Raw genomic sequence first — 23272 nt, forward strand, 5'->3', positions numbered from 1 at the left:
TGCACAGGCACGTGCACAGGCAATAAAGGCAATAAGCTTTGGTTTGAGGGAGGGAGTGGCTACTCTCAGGTTATTAGCAGCAGGTCTGGGGACACTAATGGTATGACTGAGCCTAACAAACCAAAGGTGGTGCTCTTTGGTGGGAGGTTCCTAGTGAATAGCTGACTGCTGGAGGACAGGGCAGGGGTGTGGCTGTTATGACATCACTGACCAGTGTTAGCCAGTGCCTGAAGCGTGCAAACCTGACGAATGTTGATCAATGATAACCTGGCAGACCACCTGCTCACAGGACAGAAGAGCACAACAGGAAGGGGACAGAAGAGGACACGTCACAGATCAGAAGCATGCATGTGCACTGCATCGCTGTGAGGCTGCACAAACAAGTCAGGTTTTCTCTTTGAGAACTAGAATCATTCAACAAAGTCTGGCTAAACCTTCTGTTTAATGTTTGTAACTCTTTTTGCACAAGAAGCTTTTCTCCAAACGTTTTAAGTAGAATGAGAAAAGCTATTGAGCAGATGCTATTTTTTAACTGGATCCATGTGTTTCCATTCTGTGTAAGGATGAACCAAACCAGCTGCAGTCAGTGTGAAAGCTTCACAGTGGCAGCTGATCTAGTCTGCAGTCACGGTTCCACAGCTGTCTCACGAACTTTACACTTTATTAGGAAACCTCGTGACTTTGAAGAGGGACAAACAACTCCTCTTCATGTCAGCTGAGTTTGGTAGTTAACCTGACTCAGCCGTCTGTGGTGGATGATGGAGTTAAAAGCACTAACATGTGAGCACCTTTAAATGTGTCTTATTATTATTATTATGCATGAGGTAAGATAAAGCGTGTACCTGAGATTCTCCTCTGGGGAGGGCCTCTCCATCTTTAGGGATGCCAGTGTGCACTGGTTGGATCCTCGATGGAGACCAGCTGTCCTGAGTCCCTTTACTGCAAAACAGACTGCAAACCAGGCCCAGCTGTGAGTGCGTATGCTGCACTGAGCTACATGTGATCATCAGTTAACAGGGATGAACTCTATTTATAAAATGAGCCAAAGAAGAACAAGAGAACGTGCACAGTGCATGGATGCATACTTGCGACGGTATCCAAACATGAGGAAGAGAACACAGAAGATGATGCAGGCGGTGCCGATATGGATGCCGATGACAATGCTGCCCAGCGAGGCCTCTCCGTCCCTGCACTGACACAGACGGTCTCCTCCTGGAAACAAACCAAATATTACTGATGAACGTCCTCGTGGCTGAAACACAGCAGAGCCAGGTTCTGCCTCACTATCACTGCGCTCTTTGACAGCACCGTGAGCTCACATGTTTTTCAACTTAACCTGTCATAAATCATAAATCCTCATTTTTTCCTCGTGGTGCATCGTGCTTGTATTCTCATGAAGATTTGTCATATTACACGTTTATTTTGTTGTAGTTTGTACACATCCATGAATTAGTGCTGCAGGGTTAGTGGTGTCATTAGTTATTAAAGCTCTTTCTACCATTCAAATCTCTCACCAAACCTGCTTTTTTCAGTGTGTTTCCACAAATCGATTTTCATTTACTGATAATCGTTTGCAGTGTCTGCAGGAGCTGTTTGTTGCTGGAGTCGCAGACGTGTGCCGACACTCACCGGTGCTTTGGTCTCTCGCGCCCTCCTCTGCGAGTGACACCAGCCTCTTGGAGCAGTCGCTCTCTCCGTTCCCATTATAGGCAACCAGTTTGATTTCATACACTGCACCCGGTTCTAAAACAGATTCAGACGAGCTCAAACACAACGTTGTATAAAACTGAACAGAGGGAATAAAGGGACTGATGATGGACACAGATGTAAGACAGACAGGGCGGGACATTTTCAAAGGTGAGGACTGCTCAGAGTTTCATTTAATGTTGGATCTGGCTGTTGCTGAGTCGTGTGTTAGTGAAAAGTCTTACTGGTGAAGTGGTTAGTTTGCAGTACTGTGGTTACAGTGTGTCTATGTGCACACTTACCCAGGCTCGACATGGTGTGGGCATTAACGTAACAGGGCAGCTGAATCGGGCTCTGGTACTCAGCGTGGGGGACCCTGCGGTACGACAGCCTGAAGCCCTCGACCATACCGGCCTTAGTGGGAAGTTCCCAGAGGACCTGTACGGCGCTGGAATTTAACACCTTGGTGAAGTAGGTAGGTGGAGCAGGCACTGCATGGAGGCAAAAGGACAGTGGTCAACTGGAAAAAGGCATTACTCACTGTGCTAAAGAAATGATAAAAACCAGTTTGGAAGACTGATCCCTGCTGGTCTCACTGTTTGGTGGTCTTACCGCCCCCTAAAGTAGTCACAGTCACAGTATGGGACTGCTGACTGGCTCCCATGGGCGAGTAGGCCTTCAGGTAAAGAGAGTAGGTGGTGGCTGGCTCCAGGTTGGTAACGTCGTGCTGAAAGTTGCCTTTACTGATGGCTTCCTGCAGCTCCAGACTGTCAGCCTCTAAATAACACACACACACACACATTATGAGACTTAAGATCATAAGTTAATGGCAGCATGTGTGTGTGTGCTCACACTCACCTCCTATCTTGCGGATGTGCAGCACGTAGCCGATGATGCTCTCAGTGACGTTGGTGGGCGGCTGGTCCCAGCTGATCTGCAGGGCGTGCGTGGACACGGCTTTGACCGTGAAGCCTCCTGGGGCATCGGGCAGATCCTTACCCTGCGCCACGGCCAGGCGGGCGCTGGCCTGGTTGGTACCGGCACTGTTCTCGGCAATGCACTGGTAGATAGCCTCGTCTTCCGAGCCGATACGGGTCAAAGCCAGAGTGCTGTAAGGACAACATACCCAACGAGTAAGCTGCTGTTACTTCACTGCGTGGGAAATGTGATGGTTCAGCAGTGAAAGCAAGTGTTAAACGTACTGCAGCTCCATCTGCTCTGCATCTAGCTGCTCTCACCTGTCAGTATTATTGTACTACTATATCTCTTGTATCTTCTCCATTGCAGAGTGACCACATGACTGCTAACACTGTGAGAAACACAACTTTGAGTAATGATTCTGTGTCCTGGAAAAATGCTTTAAAATACATTTAGATGAGGATGCAGATGGGCCTGAAGGACTGCACGTCAAAAGGTTCCAGTCAACAATCACAGAGGATTACGTTGGGATTTTACTCCTGGAATCAGTGGTGTTTATGGAAAATGTTGTAGTCTCCTGTGATGTTTCTGACACACTGTGACGGGGCTGAGCTCGGTGAGAAGGAGATGTTTTTGGTTTGAATGTCTCTGCGTGGAGACGGCACGTGCTCTGTATCTTTATGTGACCTGCTTGGTCGATCTCACTGTGACCGACACACACCGATCACATGAAGACTTCGGGGTCAGACGCTCTGGACACAGCGCTGTCACTCTGTGGGTCAAGTGTTAAAGCTAAAAAGGTTGAAGTATATCACAGATGGCGTTTTTGCACTCCCTGACTCACATACCTGTTGTTATTGGTAAGCTTGATGTTGTGTCCAGGCATCAGGACCTTGCCATTCTTCAGCCAAATGAGATGAGGCTCAGGGACACCCTGCGCCACACAGGTGAACACAGCACTGCCCCCTGCTGGTTTGGATACAGACTGTGGCCACTGCAGGAACTCAGGAGGAGCTGAGGTGGAACAGACGGAGGTGAGACCGAGAGCAGACAGCAAAACAGAATCACAGCGTAAACCTGAAGCACATCCCGTCCACTGTATGAATGCACATCGGACAGCAGAGGAGCATCTGCCAGGCTGAAGAGCGTTTAAAGATCATTCTGCTTCATTACAATCTGGCTCTTATTTTATTAGCCTTAATGCACCGCACAGAAAAATGCTGCAAAAGCACACAAAACCAAAGGGAAGTGTTCGTGGGGAGATGTTAGCGTGACGGAAACCAAAACATGTGAAGGACGGCCTGAGACACCCTTTAGAGAAGCGGACGGTGCTGTGACGGTTCAGGTATCACCCTGTCCCTGTGTGTGGGGGGGGGGCATGCCTTACATGCCCAGTTATACTGAATAAACTTTATCAACCACCTGCACAGCTGTATTAACAGATTTACTGTTTGCTTATTGTTTTTCACGCGTTGGCCACTTGTGTGGTGTCCCGTTCCCTCCTGTTAACAGCAAACCTGATGTATGTGCACTAAAACATCACACCTTGCTGTTGTTGCTGTCCTGATACTTTATGCCTTCTACATTGTTAATTATGCTTCCAAGTAATGAGGAACATAACGCACAGGGACACATTTTATTGAAAAATGTTAAGGTTAGTGGAAGAATTATGGGCGTATTTTTTACTGCTGCTCTGCTTGTAAATGACTTATTCTGTCTCCTTCTGCCTCTCTGCCCTCCACGCCTACTCCTCCATCCAACTGTTTTCAGAGACATGTGTCCTTATTACTCCGGTCTAGGTCATGGGTCAAAGATCGCAGGTCATTCCCTCCCCCTTGCAACCCCCACCTGCCCCCTGTATTGTTGTCCTGCACGTTTTGTTTCCCCATATGTGGTCTTTGTCCCTGCATCCTGGCCACAGAACAACAGCTGATTTCAGCCGGACGATGGAAAGATTCACACATTTAAACTCCTCAGCTGACTCCACTACCACAAACACTGCAGACGTTTTCCAAAAGTGATTTTAGTGGAAACAGAACAAACTGAATTACAAACTAAATAAATGAATGAATACATCAGAGATGATGTATTGATAAATGATTTAGAGCGATGTGGAGCAGACAGAGCAGCTCAAACTGGCTCCAGTAGTAGCACAGTGAATATTTAACACACTATATTTTAAAATTTGAGAGACAAAAAGGACGTGAATACAAACACTGGTGTTTGAAAATGATACTTGTTAAAGACGAGGCTTCACGGCATGTTTAAACCTTTCTGAGAATACAAACCATCAAGTTTTCATTGTGTGTTAATTTGGGTTTTTTTTAATTAAACAACTTAATTGATCCGAAAATAACTGAATTCAGTTTTTTACTTAATTCTACTGATTGACTTTTATTTTCCCAAAGTTTCATTTTCAGCAGCCTGTGACTGAGAACAGCTAATGAGCATCATTAGACTCAGAATATGGACACGTGCAGGGTGATGGATGAAAGCACGTCCACCCCCAACTGCAAGTCAGTCGGCCTCGCTCAGTCCCTCCCCCACCGAAGAGCCGGGGGCACAGACCCCCCCCCCCACGCAGGGACAGGAGCCGTGCTAACTGAACACATCTTAGCTCACATATCTTACAGCTGGTTAACAATAAGTGTGACCACAGGTCTGAGCATTTATCCACATTACCTGTCATGTAAGTGTAACATGTAAACTACTTTCTAAATGCCGATCATAAATCTATCTGTACTGGACACAGACTACCTACTACACAGACACCTGACAGGCACAGTGAAGAAGTGTTGGACAGTCAGCGGTCAGTACTGAGGGGTGGGTGCTAAAGAGCACGTCAGCGGTCCCCGTACATCCTCACCTTGTACCACGAGGCGTCCGAGTGCAGTGCGCCTCATCCTGGTGCCGGGCCGGTTGGCAGCGCACACATACACACCAGAGTGCTGCAGGGATACGTCTGAGATCATCAGGTTCCCTGTCCCGAGAACCTGGATGCCCTCCACCCCAATGGAGCGCCCGTCTGATGGACACACGGACACAGAAATAGTTCATGAAATCAAACCTTTGTGGCTTGTCAATCTTTTTTTCACATTCTGCTGGGATGCTACAGGGCTACCTAGCCTGCTCCAGGAAACAATGGGCCTTGGGTTTCCTGTGGCGATACACTCCAAGATGGCGGTCTGATGGACCGTGATGGTCAGATTCTGAGGTCCTGACAGGATCACGGGCTCCTTGTAGGTTCTTGGAGTCCCACCTGGAAGGTGAGGAGACACAAAAAGAGAGTATGGAACCAATGACGTCGGGACGAGGAGTGTATAGTGTGAGTGTAATACACAGCACGTAGTATACAGCTGTGTTTAGTATATAATGCACTGGTTTTACTCCCAGTGACTGTTGACGTAGCCAATCAGCAGATTCATGTGGAAGTATCACAGGCAGTGTATATGTGATATACGGTAAGGTCCCTACCATCACAGCCACGTGGAGCGGTCAGTGAGTACTTACATAGATGTGGGATTGTCCTTGTGGCTCTAAACTTGCAGCTTTGACATCACTGCATAAACCCTGCAGCACTGTTAACAGTGGAAGCGCCCTGCACACCTCAGATGTTATGAAATGTAGCATTAGAAACATTAGAAACATTAGAAACAACGTCGTGTTTGGGCTGAGGGCTGTTGCTGGGAACGACTCAGGTTGTGGTGACAGTTACATGGACACTCGTGTGATTGGAGTTCTACAGTCTCTGGTTACAGATCAAAGATGTGATCATGTACTCTTGGACTGTGCTCATGCAGGCGCTAACCCCCGCCGCTCATATCCCAGCCGTACTGTAACAGCTTGGGGATCACGAGTCCACCTACCAGTAACATTGAGCGTGGCTTCGTGGCTGTAACGAGTGTTGGCGATGTTGGTGGCAACACAGCGGAAAACCCCTGCATCCGCCTTTCTCACACCTGTCACCTGGAGGATGCCCATTGGTAGGAGAGTGTACCTGGACAGGTAAGAGAAGCTGAGTGAAGCTGAGGCACTAAACATCATTATTAATTACTGTCTTGTCCTATACAATTTCCTATTCTGTCAAATTACAAAAGAGGTGAAAGGAAGAAAAAAGCTCCCCGTCTTTCTTCTTAGAAGGAACGTCATTTATCTTTCCAATGAATTCTGCTTACACATGAACATTAGATGTAATGTGACTCAGGCTAACAGAAAAGCTACCAGAGCAGTTACATGTGGTCCTTTACACCACATATCACAGTCCACGATACATGTGTTGGTGTGTGTTGAGTCTGAGTTTACCTGCTGTCAGTGGTGTTGAGCAGCACTCGGTCTTTTTCCCATGTGATTCTGGCTTCAGGTACTCCATTGATCTGACACTGGAATCGAGCGACTCCTCCCTCGTCCACAGACATTGATGCAGGGTGTGTGTGGAACTTAGGAAGAGCTGGAGAGCCAATCACACAAAGAGAAAAACAGTGCACACAACTGTTGAACATCTGTAAAGTCTGTGGGGAGTCAGGCAGCAGGACATGTGTGGACTGTGTCTGTGATTAGAAATAGCTTTATGATCTATTTAATGGTTTTTCAGCCTTTCTTACTGTAAGACTGACCTTTTCACATGCAGCTTGTATGCTAACCATGTTCCTGTGAGTAATATAAATTTGGTGCCCACACACAACCATGCTGGGCTGCTTTGAAATGGGGCCATAACCAATAAGGCGGAATTCAATAGATATGCCCTGTAAATGAGATAGCATCACCATGGCAACTCCTTGCATTAAAGCAAGACCACCTCAAGATAATAAGCTATAATTCTGCTGGTTTAACCATAAACTCTGTGTTTACTGGTTAGAACAAAGGCGTGAGCTCCAGGAGGAGGAGTGTACACTGATGCACGATGTGTGTGTGTGTGTGAGTGTGTGTGTGTGTGTGTGTGAGTGTGTGTGTGAGTGTGTGTGAGTGTGTGTGTGAGTGTGTGTGTGTGTGTGTGTGAGTGTGTGTGTGTGTGTGTGTGTGTGTGAGTGTGTGTGAGTGTGTGTGTGAGTGTGTGTGAGTGCGCGTGTGTGTGTGTGTGTGTGTGTGTGTGTGTGTGTGTGTGTGAGTGTGTGTGTGTGTGTGTGTGTGTGTGTGTGTGTGTGTGTGTGTGTGAGTGTGTGTGTGTGTGTGTGTGTGAGTGTGTGCATGTGAGTGTGTGTGTGAGTGTGTGTGTGTGTGAGTGTGTGTGCATGTGAGTGTGTGCATATGGGACAAAAAAAGTCAAAGTACCTTTGACAGAGAAAGGTCAAAGTGCACTGACTGCAGCAGAGCCTCCGACGTTCACACTGAAATTCTTGGGTTTTCTTTCCTTCTCTGACTGCTTCGCTTTAACTAAGATACATTAAACCAGCACTGCAACAGCTGGGAAATCTAATGTGACGTTGGGTGTCTCAGCATCTTATCAAACACATCAACATTGCTGTGTAACACAACATTAGTGGTCTTAAAAACCTAAATCTGGGTTGCTTTGTTTAACCCGCCAGATCAGAATGCTCCTCCTCAGTGAGCATGCTCAGACCACCCAGCACCACCTTCCTGCACCTAAATGTGTTTTCCTAACATCTCAGCTGCTAAAGCTGTGTGTGTTGCTGAAGTATGTGGAGGTTATAACATTCTTGTCACTTACATGCGAGGTGGACTTTGGCCTTGCGGCTGACGAGCAGGCCGTAACGGTTCTGTGCAGCGCAGTCGTACTCGCCCATGTCTGCATCGCTGCCCTCTCTGCGTTTCTGGAAGCTCTTTATTAGCAGCGTGCCATTCTCTTGCACTCGGACCCGTGGGGTACTGGGTACGGGCGCTCCGTTCTTGCGCCACGTAATTGCGATGGGTTCCTCACCCTGGACCTGACAGTCCAGCATGAGTGGCCGATCCCTCACCGCAATCACGTCCGTGGGTTCTACCAAGAAAGAAAGCTCAGAGGCCCAGCAGCCGCCTGCAGACAGAGGAAAGACAAAGCTTTTACTGTCATTTATTTATTCTGTAAATAAAATGTATTTTAACTATAATTTCCAACCCAATACATATCCTTTGTGGATGTGCTGGGAAGTTTTAGAGGGGCCAAAACATCTTATTTATATTTATACAGACGGTCCTCTGAGGTGGGCTCACTGTAGTGCATTTTTATGACATTGTAACAGGAAGCATAAAAGAAAATAAAGTAAACATAAAGTGAAACTATCTGGATGCTGTGTGAGCAGGTGATCACCTGCTGTATGGCTGTAAAGCAGCGTCTTTCCCAGTCATCTCTACTTACTATCAAAACAATGTAACTGCCTCTGGATGCAGGCTGGCTGGAGGAGAACTGGAGGTCTGATGTGTCCTATTGTAAACTATCTGAAACAGAGGCTGTCACCACTTCCTGACTCGAATTATAGCTGAATAATATCCAAATGATCACACACACAGCTCTAACTCGATAGATGACAGATGAGGATTTGTGGCCTGTGATGATTTTATTGCAGTCACAGTGGAGGCTGAATGCCACTGAGCTGTGGAGGAGAACACTGGTGGGGTCGCTGGGGTCAAGTTGGGAGACCCTCCATTGAAGCAGGGCCCAGTAGAGACAATGGCATTGTGACCATGCTTATTTGCACCCAACCCCCAGTTATTTCTTCTTGTTGGCCAACACACAACCAGGGCACCATCTGCCCTTCTTATGCTCCCCTCCACCCATCGACTGTCATTCATATCTGTGTCTGAGGTGACTTTCCCATGCTCCCAGATCTCCTTCCTCGCCGTGTCCCGTCTCTGCGGTGACCTCGGGAAACCTCAGTCTTTGTTGTTTTCTTTCAGCCTTCAGAACATTGAACCCTTGCATTGGCTGCCCTCTGTCCGGCTGTGAAGCATTAGCATTAACTGCACTTGAACTTGCAACATATCTCATCATTGTCACCGAGGATTCTCGTAACCGGCTGGACTAAACATGCAATACAACCGGCCACAGTGACAGCCCACACAGCAGCCTGAATTTGAACTTTAGTCTGTTTTGGTATTTAATTGCAGTTCAGTGTGTTTAATTTGTCAGTGTACGTTTATATTCTCACAGATTTTGAGTTTTCATCTAACACAGGTAACATATAAGTGCAGAAAGCTCTTCCTGTCTATCATCATTCAGCAGATATGTCAAAAAGAAGAAGCTGCAGAACTCAAGTCTTTACTCGTTTATTCAACGTGTAACGTCCAGCATCTGCACCTTGTAGTGAGGATGAGTCACAACAGAAACTCGACATCACTAAAACAGAAGACGAAAAGTTCCCAGTGTCCAAGCTCAGACTGTGCGTCCACTGTGGGATCGTGTTTGCGTCACGTCAGCGTGCTTGAATGTAACCTGCAGTGGGAGCATTAACGTGCTGTTGCTAACATGACTGACTCTGTCCCAGGTCACTCAGTCACTCAGTCATGACCTCGGGTCCTGTTCACTGAAGCACAAACATGTCATAGACTGTATCATAACATAGTTTGGTAATATTACATATAAAGTGGACATGTTTGCTGCAGTTCCTCTGCACATGAACAACCCTGTGATGTTACTGGCGTTCAGGTTTTATCAGAGTCAGATTTTAAACCTTCCACGGAGCTGCTGCCCGTCCTCATGATCTCTGTCGCTGCTCTGACTGATGTGCTGAATCCAGAAACGAGCGTCCGCCCTCATGCTAATGAGAAATCTCTTCCTCAGCAGATGCTCTTAGCAGATACGACTGTGGCTCTTCGGGTCAGCTGTCTCGGGGGGGTAACAGCCCCTCTGAGATCCACATCTCTCAGGCCTAGTGGGGGCTCGCACCTTCTGTGGGTTTAATTATTGAACACAGTGTCTGAGGCTGTGATATCTAATAGTAAGTATTATAAGCTATGTCTTAATCAGACTGCTGAAGGCCTGTCACAGAAGACCAATGAGGAGTGCCAACAGCACCTGAGAACATGTGTATGAAAGTGATCAGTGTGGGGTCAGCGACCCACTGTGACAGGACTAAACTTTATCTGAGCCTCGACCAGAAGACGCCTGAGTCTCACACTTTGGTCAAAGCTGAGTTTTGATCTCATCTGTGGGAGAAAAGTCTCCGAACGTTGTCTGTTCGTTTGTTCACAGTCAGTGAGTCATAGACCACAGCGTTTCCACATGCAGTCTCTGTGCTGTCGTCACAGAGACAAACCCACTGTAATCATCTACCTGAGGTGGTGACACCTCCATGTGCTGTTTGTAACCTTTGAAGCATCCGAGTCATCAGCGACTCATCAGCAGCTGTCTAACTTCGTGTGGTCCGGTGTGCACCAGCAGTGTGCACCATCACCAGCAGCTCTTTATGAATATGATGGTAAATAGTGTCCTGTGTTTGTCCAGCAGACTGGTCTCTCCTTTATACCAGAACAGCCTCAGTCTGAGGTGAGCATGCCCCCCCACAGGCATCATCCAGCCCCCTTAATGTCACCTTTGTGTCACATTGTTTCACACTGTACAGTTAACATGAGGTCTTTGTCCGTGTGGACGTGACAGAATATCAAATACAGTAATATTTTGTATAAACTGTTATTAGAAACATGTCCATTGTTGTTATTGAGCTTCATATCAGCAAGAAGCTGGATAAATATCACCTGATCATCTGTCGAGAAGGAAGTGAAACAGGATTCAATAACTCTTTTTTTTCACTCCTCGATACGTAAACCAAGTCACGTGGAGCCAAACGGCCTTTTAATAGCATTTCCTACACGACCTTCTGTATATCGTTTACATTATGAACATAAACTGAACAAAACAAAGAAAAGTAAACACGCTTACATCATCACAAAGAGACGTGAAGCACTGAGCTGACTGAACCAGAGGATTCATATGAGGTGAGCTCTGTGCCCTGAGCGGCCGACACACAGAAGCAGGACGATGAACTACAAAGACTTTAATAATTATAAGATGAAGGCTGCAGTCAAACTGAGGTCGCAGCATCACAGACTGCTGAGTTCAATCTGTGAACTTAATGAGATTTTTTAAGGGAGGAGGTTGTCCAGCAACCCCCACACTAGCACCCCATACTTGTGACCTCAAGCCCTTCAAGGGCCGCGAGAGTCAGAGGTGCGGAGGATGGATATGTAGATGAGGGTTGGGGGGTTGGTACCCCAGCCTGAGCGACCCACCCGGCCTTCTGCTGCTATTGTTTAACAAGACTGCTGCCCCTGAACTTCACACGTCTCTCACCAGCCCCCCAAAGCCCCTAATTTATAGTACAAACACACAATCAAAGTTTTGCCTCCAAACACTGACACCATGGATTTTACTAGATGTGACTGCAGGGTTTTTAGGAACTGTTCCCCTCAGATGCTAAACATGAACATGCTGAGGCCTTTTTCCTTCATCACAGTGAAGCAGACATAAAATCTACAGTGCACTCCAGCTGTTGTTGTGATTTGGCACTATATAACCCAACTGCATTCAAAGCCTTGAGTTTGTATTTAAACTGTGGTTTTCCAATGTTGTTTAAAATGTGAGGCCAAAAGAGATGTTGGTGGAGTCCATCACTGAGTCAGAGGGCGAGTCTGTGTGAATGACACATGGTGCAGTAAGAGCTTTGAGGGCATATAATTTACCAAACTCAGCAACACCAGAAGACGAGCAGAGGAGACAGCTAGAGTACGATCACAGAGCAATCCACAGTTCAGCAGAACAGCCTCACAACATTTAACCGAGTGAGGATCGGCGTCGACGTCGTGAATCAAAATGTTCTCATATAACCTCAGTGGAGTCCTTAAACTCCACTCAGTGTACGCTTATGTGACATGAAAAGTGTCTAAACCGTACAGTGGATTTCAAAGTTAGCACCAGATTAAATTAACCTGCTGAGGTTACCTATGTGTAGCCTAATCCTGAGGCCTCTGCATCCAAGGGCTCGATTTTTAATAGGAAGTCAATCAATAAGCTTCAGCTTGTAGTCACATTTGATAAGCTTTGTGTTCACACATGAAGGCTGCAGTAAGCTTTGTTTACTCCAACACAACAGTGCTCATCAGACTGAACACGATGATGATGATGATGATGCACCTCTACAAAATAAATGCATTCTTTGATTTGAAATCAGGAGACTTGAAATACGCAGGAAGCTGAATCTCCTGGTTGTCCTGCTTCGTGTTATAAACTCGACACAAACAGAAATGCAGTGACGTGTTTCAGCTTCAGCAGCTTCATTCACATCTGTGGATATCTTCCAAAATGATTGTGTTTTAGACAGGAAGAGATATTTTACTGTGAAAGGGAGGATTAACTGTATAACAAGAGGTACGTGTCAAGTCCATCGTCTGAGCTGAAAACATCAGCAGCAGATCTGATCCAGGAGCAGCGCGACAGAGACGAGGGACAAAGCTTTTTAAAACCTCATTATGGCCCAATGTCAGGCTTTCAACTGAAGCTGCAATGACGCTGTTTCATGTCATGATGCACAGACACACGACCTGCTGGTAGAAAGAGTTTGTGTGCTCGTTACAAGCAGCTTCTCACACGGCGATGCTGAAGCTGAAAGACGACTTTGCAGCCTTTCATCTGCTGTCTCTGAGACTAAGTGGCACAGCTGTGCTACTGTACTGCATAGAAATATGCAAAACAAGCCAACCAGTAAATGAGACTAACTGGGCCCACGAAGGCGTCCGTGCACGGTGGCAGGGCACGCTGCGGTGCTGTAAACTTAGCCTGAGCTCTCCAGAGATTGAGATGTTAACATTTGTATGTTTCACTTCAGGAAACAGAGCCACCGCACACCCATTGTTGTGGATTAAACCAGTGGGAGCGTGAGGGGGTGGAGGGCGGAGGAGGATTACCTTATAGTCACATATCTTTAATAAAGGCTCAATGTGAGCGCAGACTGCTGCAGTGTTATGGAGATGAAGGTGTAGGGGTGAGGTCAGTGAAGACTGAGCACTTCTGGAAGGCTATTGTCCTTCTGCACCCCCCACCCCCTCACAGACTGCTCTGGTGACCCAGAAAGCCGACCCCCTCCACAGGGTCAGAGGTCACTGACTCTCAGCTCGTTCTGTGTCTGAGTTAAGGACAGAAATCAAACTGCTTTGAACCTGCTGTGCTTTCCCCAAAAACAACCTTTTTCTGCCTCCAGCTCTGCAGGTTTCTGCATCACGACTAAATATCAATGAAAACTTCATTTTTTCTTTTAGATTTTCAGTTTTATTTGAATGTGTAGAAAAACAGATGTGTGACATGTGTGTGCTGTGAATAGAAAGAGCTGATGTTTGTTAGTGGAATATTAATAATCACACCCAAATTACTCTGCAGAGTGGAGACGAACCCCATTAACCCCACCCCCACCACACCACCCAAACTGATATCCATTCAACGCTGAACCATCAGCATTGAAAATGTGTTGGTTGGAGGAAAAGTGGGATAATTTACATCAAATCTGAAACAAGTTTAGTTATATCATCGGTTTATTATCGTCTGACAGGCTCGTGTTCCACAACAATACAGATATTTACTGTATTTATTATAAAGGATATTAATATTGTGATGTTTTATAAAATGCTGTCGATCTTTTGCATTGAGTCACTTCCACACTCACCAGCTTTGAGTGGGATAATCCACCGGTCTGTTTCCACACCGTGTGACTCTCGTGTCCACCTGCAGCCTGTGCAGGTCTTTATGAAACTTAAGGACAAACTAACAGCAGCACTTACCGATGAGCATACTTGTTTATCAAATGACAAAATGTTCTGCCCATTAATCACCATGAAACTGAACTAATATCAGTGTACAAACTCATAGAGCAGCAATCACACCATAATGTGTGAATATGTGCCAGTGCAGGTGAAGAGAGGTCTACTCACTGAAACTGTAGAAGGCTGTGAGCCAGCTGAGGAAGGTCACTAGTTTCATTCTGGTCTCCAGCGTCCTCGCTGTTAAAGCTTCTCACCCCGCGAAACCCCAAAATCCAAAAGAGGAAAAAGTCAAGCGGACAGCCAGTTCCTTCTGTGCTCTCCTGCTCCGTGTGCTCTTTGGTAGCATAAACGGACACGTTCTGTGTCAGATCATTGCTCTTCTTCTGTCCTTCTCAGCATTCAGCCTCCACAAGGTTCATGTTCAAAGCTACTCTGAGCATCGGGCGAGGAAGAGACCTCAGCGTGGACAGAGCTCATTAGTTATTCTGCTTCATTGTTGTCAGTGAATGGACACTGACACCGAGGTTTGTGGCAGGTTTGCGTCCTACCAACCAATCACAGCCCCAGAACAACAGAAGGGTGGTAGCTCAGCCCGGGAGCCGTGATTGATAATCGTTTACAGAGAGCTCTTCTGGTTGGCCGCTGCCTGATGGACCAGCTGTGGCCTGAGCCGGAAACCCCTCGCAGGCTGGCTGGAGTTGTGATCCTGGGATACTTCCACCGGACATAAAGAATCGAGTGGAAAATACTCACAGGATTCACAGGAAATATTGTTCCCATGACAAACATGTTTGTGCAGACTGGAAACTTTTAGCACACGACTTTTTTAATTGGCTGAGCTTTGCTCGAGTCAGGCTACAAACATATTAGGTGAAATGTGACAGTTGTTACTTCGACCTTTACAGTTTTTTTTAATTGGTTTGGCGCAGTTTTCACAAGCAATTGGTACATTTTCAAAACTCTTAGTACTTATATCACAACAGATCATCAAAAGTGCACGTTTGTCAAACATTTCAGCATATTTTCAATTGTGTCAGTACAATACACATTATGACAAAATATCCTTTTCACTACACAAAATAAGTGTTTCATCTAAATAAATGTTTTGTTCACAGTTACTGCTTTTCATAATGTTATCACTATCAAATTTTTGATTTGCATCTCTTATTATTCAGTTTAATACATTTGTCTATCATTTAATTCAACTGATCTTAATGTTCGATCAATTAATCATCCATTATGTCCATGGATTTTCAACTTGACTGATTGTTCTCTGGTCATTTGTAAGTTACACATTGCTGCAAGAGCTTTCAATCTAGAAATACTAATTGCTAATTGTTTCCCCCTGATGATCACAATTAGTTACCATATAAGTAGAACTGTGTTTGAGACTTTGCACTGTCCAAATATGGAGCAGGATAGACTCGTAGGGAGAGGAAACCTTCATCGAAGAGGTGGTGGTGCTGCTCCCCGACAGAGAGGTGGACACAGACAAGGAGAAAGAGGTGGTGCTGCTCCTCGACAGAGAGGTGGACACAGACAAGGAGAAAGAGGTGGTGGTGCTCCTCGACAGAGAGGTGGACACAGACAAGGAGAAAGAGGTGGTGGTGCTCCTCGACAGAGAGGTGGACACAGACAAGGAGAAAGAGGTGGTGGTGCTCCTCGACAGAGAGGTGGACACAGACAAGGAGAAAGAGGTGGTGGTGCTCCTCGACAGAGAGGTGGACACAGACAAAGAGAAAGAGGTGGTGGTGCTGCTCCTCGACAGAGAGGTGGACACAGACAAAGAGAAAGAGGTGGTGGTGGTGCTCCTCGACAGAGAGGTGGACACAGACAAGGAGAAAGAGGTGGTGGTGCTCCTCGACAGAGAGGTGGACACAGACAAGGAGAAAGAGGTGGTGGTGCTCCTCGACAGAGAGGTGGACACAGACAAGGAGAAAGAGGTGGTGGTGCTCCTCGACAGAGAGGTGGACACAGACAAAGAGAAAGAGGTGGTGGTGCTCCTCGACAGAGAGGTGGACACAGACAAGGAGAAAGAGGTGGTGGTGCTCCTCGACAGAGAGGTGGACACAGACAAAGAGAAAGAGGTGGTGGTGCTCCTCGACAGAGAGGTGGACACAGACAAGGAGAAAGAGGTGGTGGTGCTCCTCGACAGAGAGGTGGACACAGACAAGGAGAAAGAGGTGGTGGTGCTCCTCGACAGAGAGGTGGACACAGACAAGGAGAAAGAGGTGGTGGTGCTCCTCGACAGAGAGGTGGACACAGACAAGGAGAAAGAGGTGGTGGTGCTCCTCGACAGAGAGGTGGACACAGACAAGGAGAAAGAGGTGGTGGTGCTGCTCCTCGACAGAGAGGTGGACACAGACAAGGAGAAAGAGGTGGTGGTGCTCCTCGACAGAGAGGTGGACACAGACAAAGAGAAAGAGGTGGTGGTGCTGCTCCTCGACAGAGAGGTGGACACAGACAAAGAGAAAGAGGTGGTGGTGCGCCTCGACAGAGAGGTGGACACAGACAAGGAGAAAGAGGTGGTGGTGCTCCTCGACAGAGAGGTGGACACAGACAAAGAGAAAGAGGTGGTGGTGCTGCTCCTCGACAGAGAGGTGGACACAGACAAAGAGAAAGAGGTGGTGGTGCTCCTCGACAGAGAGGTGGACACAGACAAGGAGAAAGAGGTGGTGGTGCTCCTCGACAGAGAGGTGGACACAGACAAGGAGAAAGAGGTGGTGGTGCTCCTCGACAGAGAGGTGGACACAGACAAGGACAAAGAGGTGGTGGTGCTCCTCGACAGAGAGGTGGACACAGACAAAGAGAAAGAGGTGGTGGTGCTCTCCGACAGAGAGGTGGACACAGACAAGGAGAAAGAGGTGGTGGTGCTCCTCGACAGAGAGGTGGACACAGACAAGGAGAAAGAGGTGGTGGTGCTCCTCGACAGAGAGGTGGACACAGACAAGGAGAAAGAGGTGGTGGTGCTGCTCCTCGACAGAGAGGTGGACACAGACAAAGAGAAAGAGGTGGTGGTGCTGCTCCTCGACAGAGAGGTGGACACAGACAAGGAGAAAGAGGTGGTGGTGCTGCTCCTCGACAGAGAGGTGGACACAGACAAAGAGAAAGAGGTGGTGGTGCTGCTCCTCGACAGAGAGGTGGACACAGACAAGGAGAAAGAGGTGGTGGTGCTCCTCGACAGAGAGGTGGACACAGACAAAGAGAAAGAGGTGGTGGTGCTGCTCCTCGACAGAGAGGTGGACACAGACAAGGAGAAAGAGGTGGTGGTGCTCCTCGACAGAGAGGTGGACACAGACAAGGAGAAAGAGGTGGTGGTGCTCCTCGACAGAGAGGTGGACACAGACAAGGAGAAAGAGGTGGTGGTGCTCCTCGACAGAGAGGTGGTCTTCAGAGAAATGTAGGCAGAAGACAACGCACCATCATCTCTAATGAAGTCCGGGCCATCATTGTTGACCATGTGGTTAACAGAGGCTTTACCATGGCTGAGGCTGCCAGGTTGGTACAGTCTAATTTACAAAGGTCAACTGTCAGCTCTATCATCAGAACCTTTCGCCAAGAAAACCGGTATGTCTGCTATAGCAACTTCACTTCTAAAATATAGTACTCTATTGTATAGATGAACAACATGTAATTGTCAGTTTACAGTAATGTAATTTGTAATACTTCAATATTGACAGTATATGATTGTCCTCAGAATTAACAGGAGACAACCTGGTGGTGGTGGTCGCCCACGTGTTTTGACTGACCAGCAGGTGTTGGCAGTGGTGGAAATGGTCAGGGCAAGGAATGACATACGGCTGTCTGAAATCAAACAGGCTGTTGAGAACAACAATGACACCTTTGCCAATGTGCCATCAATTAGCCTTCCAACGATTGCCCGGCTTTTGAAGAAGCACCAGGTTTCCATGAAACAAATTTACTTGGTTCCTTTTGAGAGGAACAATGTCCGGGTGAAACAACTGCGTTCAGAATATATTCAGGTACAACACTAAACTGGCATGCAATTACTGTAACAGTACTGACAACTACTAGTTGTAAAAAAAACTAACAGTTCATGACACTCTATCTTCCACCATATTCCCCTTTCCTCAACCCAATTGAGGAATTCTTCTCTACATGGAGGTGGAAGGTGTATGATCGCCATCCCCATGAGCATGTCTCCCTTCTTCAAGCCATGTGTGAAGCTTGTGGTGATATAACTGCTGAGCAATGTCAAGCCTGAATTCGTCATGCCAGGAGATTTTTCCCACGGTGCCTGAACAATGAAGACATCCACTGTGATGTTGATGAAAATTTATGGCCCAATGTTAATGACCGGCTTGATTAATTGTGTAAAAGTGATGAAAATAAAATACAAAATATATTGTGCTTATGTAAATGACTTGTTGTTTTTTCTCCCTTTTTCGTGTATGTATGTGTGTGTGTATATATATATATATATATATACACACACACACACGCACACACACACACACACACACACACACACACACACACACACACACACACACGCACACATGCTGCTTTCATAGATGCAGTGTACACTTTCACACTGTTCTGCTGAAATATTTAAAAAGAGAATGTCTCTTTAAGATATTTACATGGCTTTAAGCATTGAAGCTGCCATAGGGACCAATGCAACAGTATCTTTGTCTCTGTCTCTCTAGTTTGGAGATTTATTTGCTATTGTCTTCCCAGGGATAGTTGTCCCATCAAATTCACCCCAAAATCAGACTGATAAAATGGTCAGACTCTAGTGTGTTAACATTCATGCTTAGACACAAGATTAGATACGTTTAGAGAAAGAGAATGAATAAGATTTGTTCGGGTGGATTTCTAGGACAACAACCTCTCGTCTCTAAAAACAACAGGACAGCATGTTTGCTGTCCTTTGGACAGACAAGACCAAAGTGAAGATGTTTGTCCATAATTCACAGCAGCTGTTAGTAGGGCAATGGAAACATGATTTCTGCAGCTTGCAGTCACTGGGTCAACCAATGACAGGGTCATTTACAGTTTTTTACAGACGCTAGGACACATTTCTCAATACTTAGGTCACGTTTGCAAACCTCCTCACACAGTGAGCACAACAGAAGTCTATGTGGGCTAAACTGAGGACCAGTTATCATTGTTTTGGCACAAAATGCATTCAATGACTACATCTCTCAAATTTCATGAATTATTTTCTCACTCAGACACAACAACTGCCAAAAATCTTTGTACGGACAGGACATTTTGCATGTGCTTACATACTGTTTTCAAAACTGTTAAACTTATGGCCAAAACAATAACACAATGCAAAACTGAATAAGACAGCAAAATCCAACAACAATATTTTATTGATACATATTTTACAGTTTTTCTCAAATGTTAAAACACAAAAGCCAATCCTGTAACCCAAATGACCAGTAGTCTAAACACATTTACTAAATGTAGCCACCATATTCCAGTACCATAAACACATGTCACATGAAGACACAATTCACAAAACACAACCCTCTGTACTCATAAATCTAAACACATTTTTCCTTGCTAAAACACATGTTGCAAAACAACTCTGCTCATATCCTCAAATGAAAGCCCATGTGATGCAAAATGCTTGCCACAGTCACCAATCTTTGAACACAGGGAACACACCTGGCGTCAGTCACTACACACAATGACTCAAAATTGAAGACACTTGTTGCTAATGCTGTACCCACATGTAAAAGCAAGTTCAGAGTGCACAGTATGCTGAAGGTTCCAAACAAACACAATGGATGAAGGCAGAGTCAGGGGAAGAGGAATTTGATGCAGAGGAGGGAGATAAGATAAGATAAGATAAGATAAGATAAGATAAGATAAGATAAGATAAGATAAGATAAGATAAGATAAGATAAGATAAGATAAGATAAGATAAGATAACCTTTATTAGTCCCACACGTGGGAAATTTGTTTTGAGAAGAGCTGGCCCTGGAAGAAGAGGAGCAGGCCAATGAGGAAGAGGAGTTCAAATGAGAGGAGGAAGAGGAGCGACCAACGAGGAAGAGGAGAAGGCCAACATGGGAGAGGAGAAGGTCCAGGAGGGAGAGCAAGACAACCTCGCACCATCATTACGGACGAGATGCGAGCAACAGCTCAGCGACATGATGCCGCACAGTGATTGTGGTGTGTGTGTGTGTGAATAATGTAAATAAAAAAACTTCACACCCTGTTCATGTTTTCAAGATTACTGTTGTGTGCAATAGATTCTGTTTTTGCATTGAGTTGTGTTACAGTAGTGTACGTACATGCAGGATTTTCTATAGATTTATACTACTCATATGAAACTCACAAATCTAAATGCCTAATCCTCTGCAGAGATCTACGACGATCCGTTACTGTATAGTTTCTAAAATATGCATTGGCAGTTATGAAACAAAGAACCTTCTCACAAATTGAGCATTGTGTTTTCAATTGTTTTGCTGTAGTGTGTAATGCTGTGTATAGTGTTTACAGTTTTGACAGCTTCGAGCTGCTCTCTTGGTGTGGGAGTTTGAGTTTTGCAGTGGGAAGGTGTGGTTGTGTTTATGTAGCTTTAGAGAAGGGTGTTGTGTTTGGACATTGGGGGACCTGGTGGTAACGTTTGTGACATGTGTTTTAGCATTTGAGAAAAACTGTAAATCTAAAAATGCAGTTTAACCAGCCACAGCTGATTCTCATCGTAGATGAACATCTACACAGGTGTTACTCCTTCAATTTCATTACAAAAGGAGACGACTGCTGAATAGGTTTGCTTTGTGATGTGAACATGGACCCAGCCAGAAATGGAGAAGTGGCTGAAAGAGGAAGAAGAGTGGCTGGGAGGGGGCGAGGAATACGTATGCATGGTGGAAGAAGAATAAGAGGAAGATCAAGAGCTGTAGTCTCAGATGAGATCAGAGCTACTGTAACTGATCATGTAGTAAATCATGGTCACTCAATGAGAGAGGCTGGTCAGAGAGTGCAGCCAAATCTGCAACGCTCTACAGTGGCATCTATTGTTTTCCGGCAAACCAACAGGTAACTTGAATTCTGCAGGGGCATTTGCACATTTCAGAAGTAAATAAGCTTTTGTGTAATTGTTGTTGCATTTCTGCTTTGGACTCAACGGTTACCTCACACAGGAGGGAGAGGACGGATGTTCACTGATGTGCAGGAAACTGCCATTGTTGATATGGTCATCAGAAACAATGGGATAAAACTCACTGAAATTAGACACAGAGTCTTGGCAGACAACGTTACCTTCGCAAATATTCACAGTGTAAGCGTAACAACAATTTCTAGAGTCCTGAAAAACATCAGGTCAGGATGAAGCAGTTGTACACTGTGCCTTTTGAGAGGAACTCTGAACATGTCAAGCAACTCAGGAACCAGTATGTCCAGGTAAGATCAGAATACAGATCTGTTTTTGAACAAAACCAAACACACAAAGACAACTTTTACAAATTTACTACTGTAACAGCTTATGTTGCCCTGTGGATTTATGTTAGAGAGTCATGGAGATTGAAGGCAGGCAAACACACCACATTTTCTTCTTTGTGGATGAGGCAGGTTTCAACTTGGCCAAAGCACGGCGACGAGGGAGGAATGTGATTGGGAAGAGAGCCACAGTGAATGTCCCGGGCCAGAGGGGTGCCAACATCACAATGTGCGCAGCAACATCCACTGATGGACTGCTGCTACACAGACCACTGATTGGGCCATACAACACTGAACGGCTCCTTGCGTTCCTGCATGATCTCTATGGAAGGGTTGTGCTCGGTGAGGAAAGGGATGCGGAGAGAAGGAATCGGCCAACATTTATAACTGTATGGGACAATGTGGCATTTCATCACTCCCGTGCAGTCACCGAGTGGTTTGCAGCCCATCCCAGAATGGAGTCTCTTTTCCTCCCACCTTACTCTCCATTCCTCAACCCCATAGAGGAATTCTTTTCCTCATGGCGGTGGAAGGTTTACGACCATCATCCACATGATCAAATGTCCCTCCTGGATGCAACGAATGCTGGATGCCTGGAGATATCAGCAGAAGATTGCCAGGGATGGATCAGGCATCAGGCAGATTCTTTCCTAGGTGTGTTGCCCTAGATGACATAAGATGTGATGTGGATGAGAACCTGTGGCCAAATGGAGGAGACCGAGTAGATTAGCATTACTATTGTATGTGTATCAGTGGATGGTGTGTATATAAATTCTTGTATTTTGGGATTACTTAGTGCAAAAAAATAAAAATACATAAACAAATATTAACGAATTCTGCATGATGTCTGATTCATTCCAGTAACATATATTGAAATTATAAACAGAGATGTGTCCTTGTTTCACACAAGAAAACACTGTGTAACATGTTGTTAGTGTTTTTTAGGTCATTGTTTTGTGGGTGACAAAGTGTGTTTGTCGGCTGTCAACCTTTGCTAGTGTTCTGGAAGAATGAGTTTATTTGAGACCTGAATGAAGTGTTTTGGTAGTTGTAGTGCATTTTGAATGTGAAATGAGCTGTTTTGCCAAGCTGACGGTCAGTTAGGAGGATTGTGTGAAGAGTTTTGCAAAAGTGACCTAAGTATTGAGACATGTGTCCTAGCGTCTGTAAAAAACTGTAAGACTATACTAGTGACACGCAGTCTCAGGCTGAAGCTGTGACAGGCTACTGTAGGATTTTTACATAAAAACTTCCTACTGCTGTCTTCATGGCTCACAGCTCCTACAGCTGTCCTCTATTCCTTTGTCTTGGTCTTTCTTGCTCTTGTGTTTCACTTTGTCCACAGCAGTTTCACTCTGTGCTGCATTCTTGCCCCAAACTTAGCTCGTCGCATCATTTTTCCTCCTGAATTGCTGCAGTACTCTGTGCTAGGTGTTCGGTTCATTGGTGCTTCTAAAGTGCCCATGAGTGTGAATGGTCGTCTGTCTCTGTGCATTGGTCCAGACTGGGTATATCCAGGGTGTGTATTGGATAACATGAGGTGGGTGGATGGAAATTCACATTG

At 45.8% G+C, this 23272-nt stretch overlaps 1 protein-coding gene across 1 annotated transcript; it reads right to left on the reverse strand.

The window, feature by feature from the left end:
* Positions 1-216: 216 nt before the first annotated feature.
* LOC146549895 (immunoglobulin superfamily DCC subclass member 3) lies at positions 217-14503 on the reverse strand. The gene is made up of 14 exons (XM_085262423.1): positions 14455-14503; positions 8270-8575; positions 6907-7051; positions 6471-6601; positions 5726-5863; positions 5471-5629; positions 3453-3618; positions 2545-2795; positions 2299-2463; positions 1989-2177; positions 1630-1743; positions 1086-1212; positions 843-951; positions 217-279 (listed from the first exon to the last, which is right to left on the reverse strand). The coding sequence occupies exons 1-14, from the start codon at positions 14501-14503 to the stop codon at positions 217-219; spliced, it is 2112 nt and encodes a 703-aa protein (XP_085118549.1).
* Positions 14504-23272: the final 8769 nt, after the last annotated feature.

This window comes from Mchenga conophoros, linkage group LG22 (assembly GCF_057382185.1).
Source record: "Mchenga conophoros isolate Kocher_MC1m ecotype Shallow Benthic linkage group LG22, M_conophoros_male_GT1.1, whole genome shotgun sequence".
NCBI lineage: Eukaryota > Metazoa > Chordata > Actinopteri > Cichliformes > Cichlidae > Mchenga > Mchenga conophoros.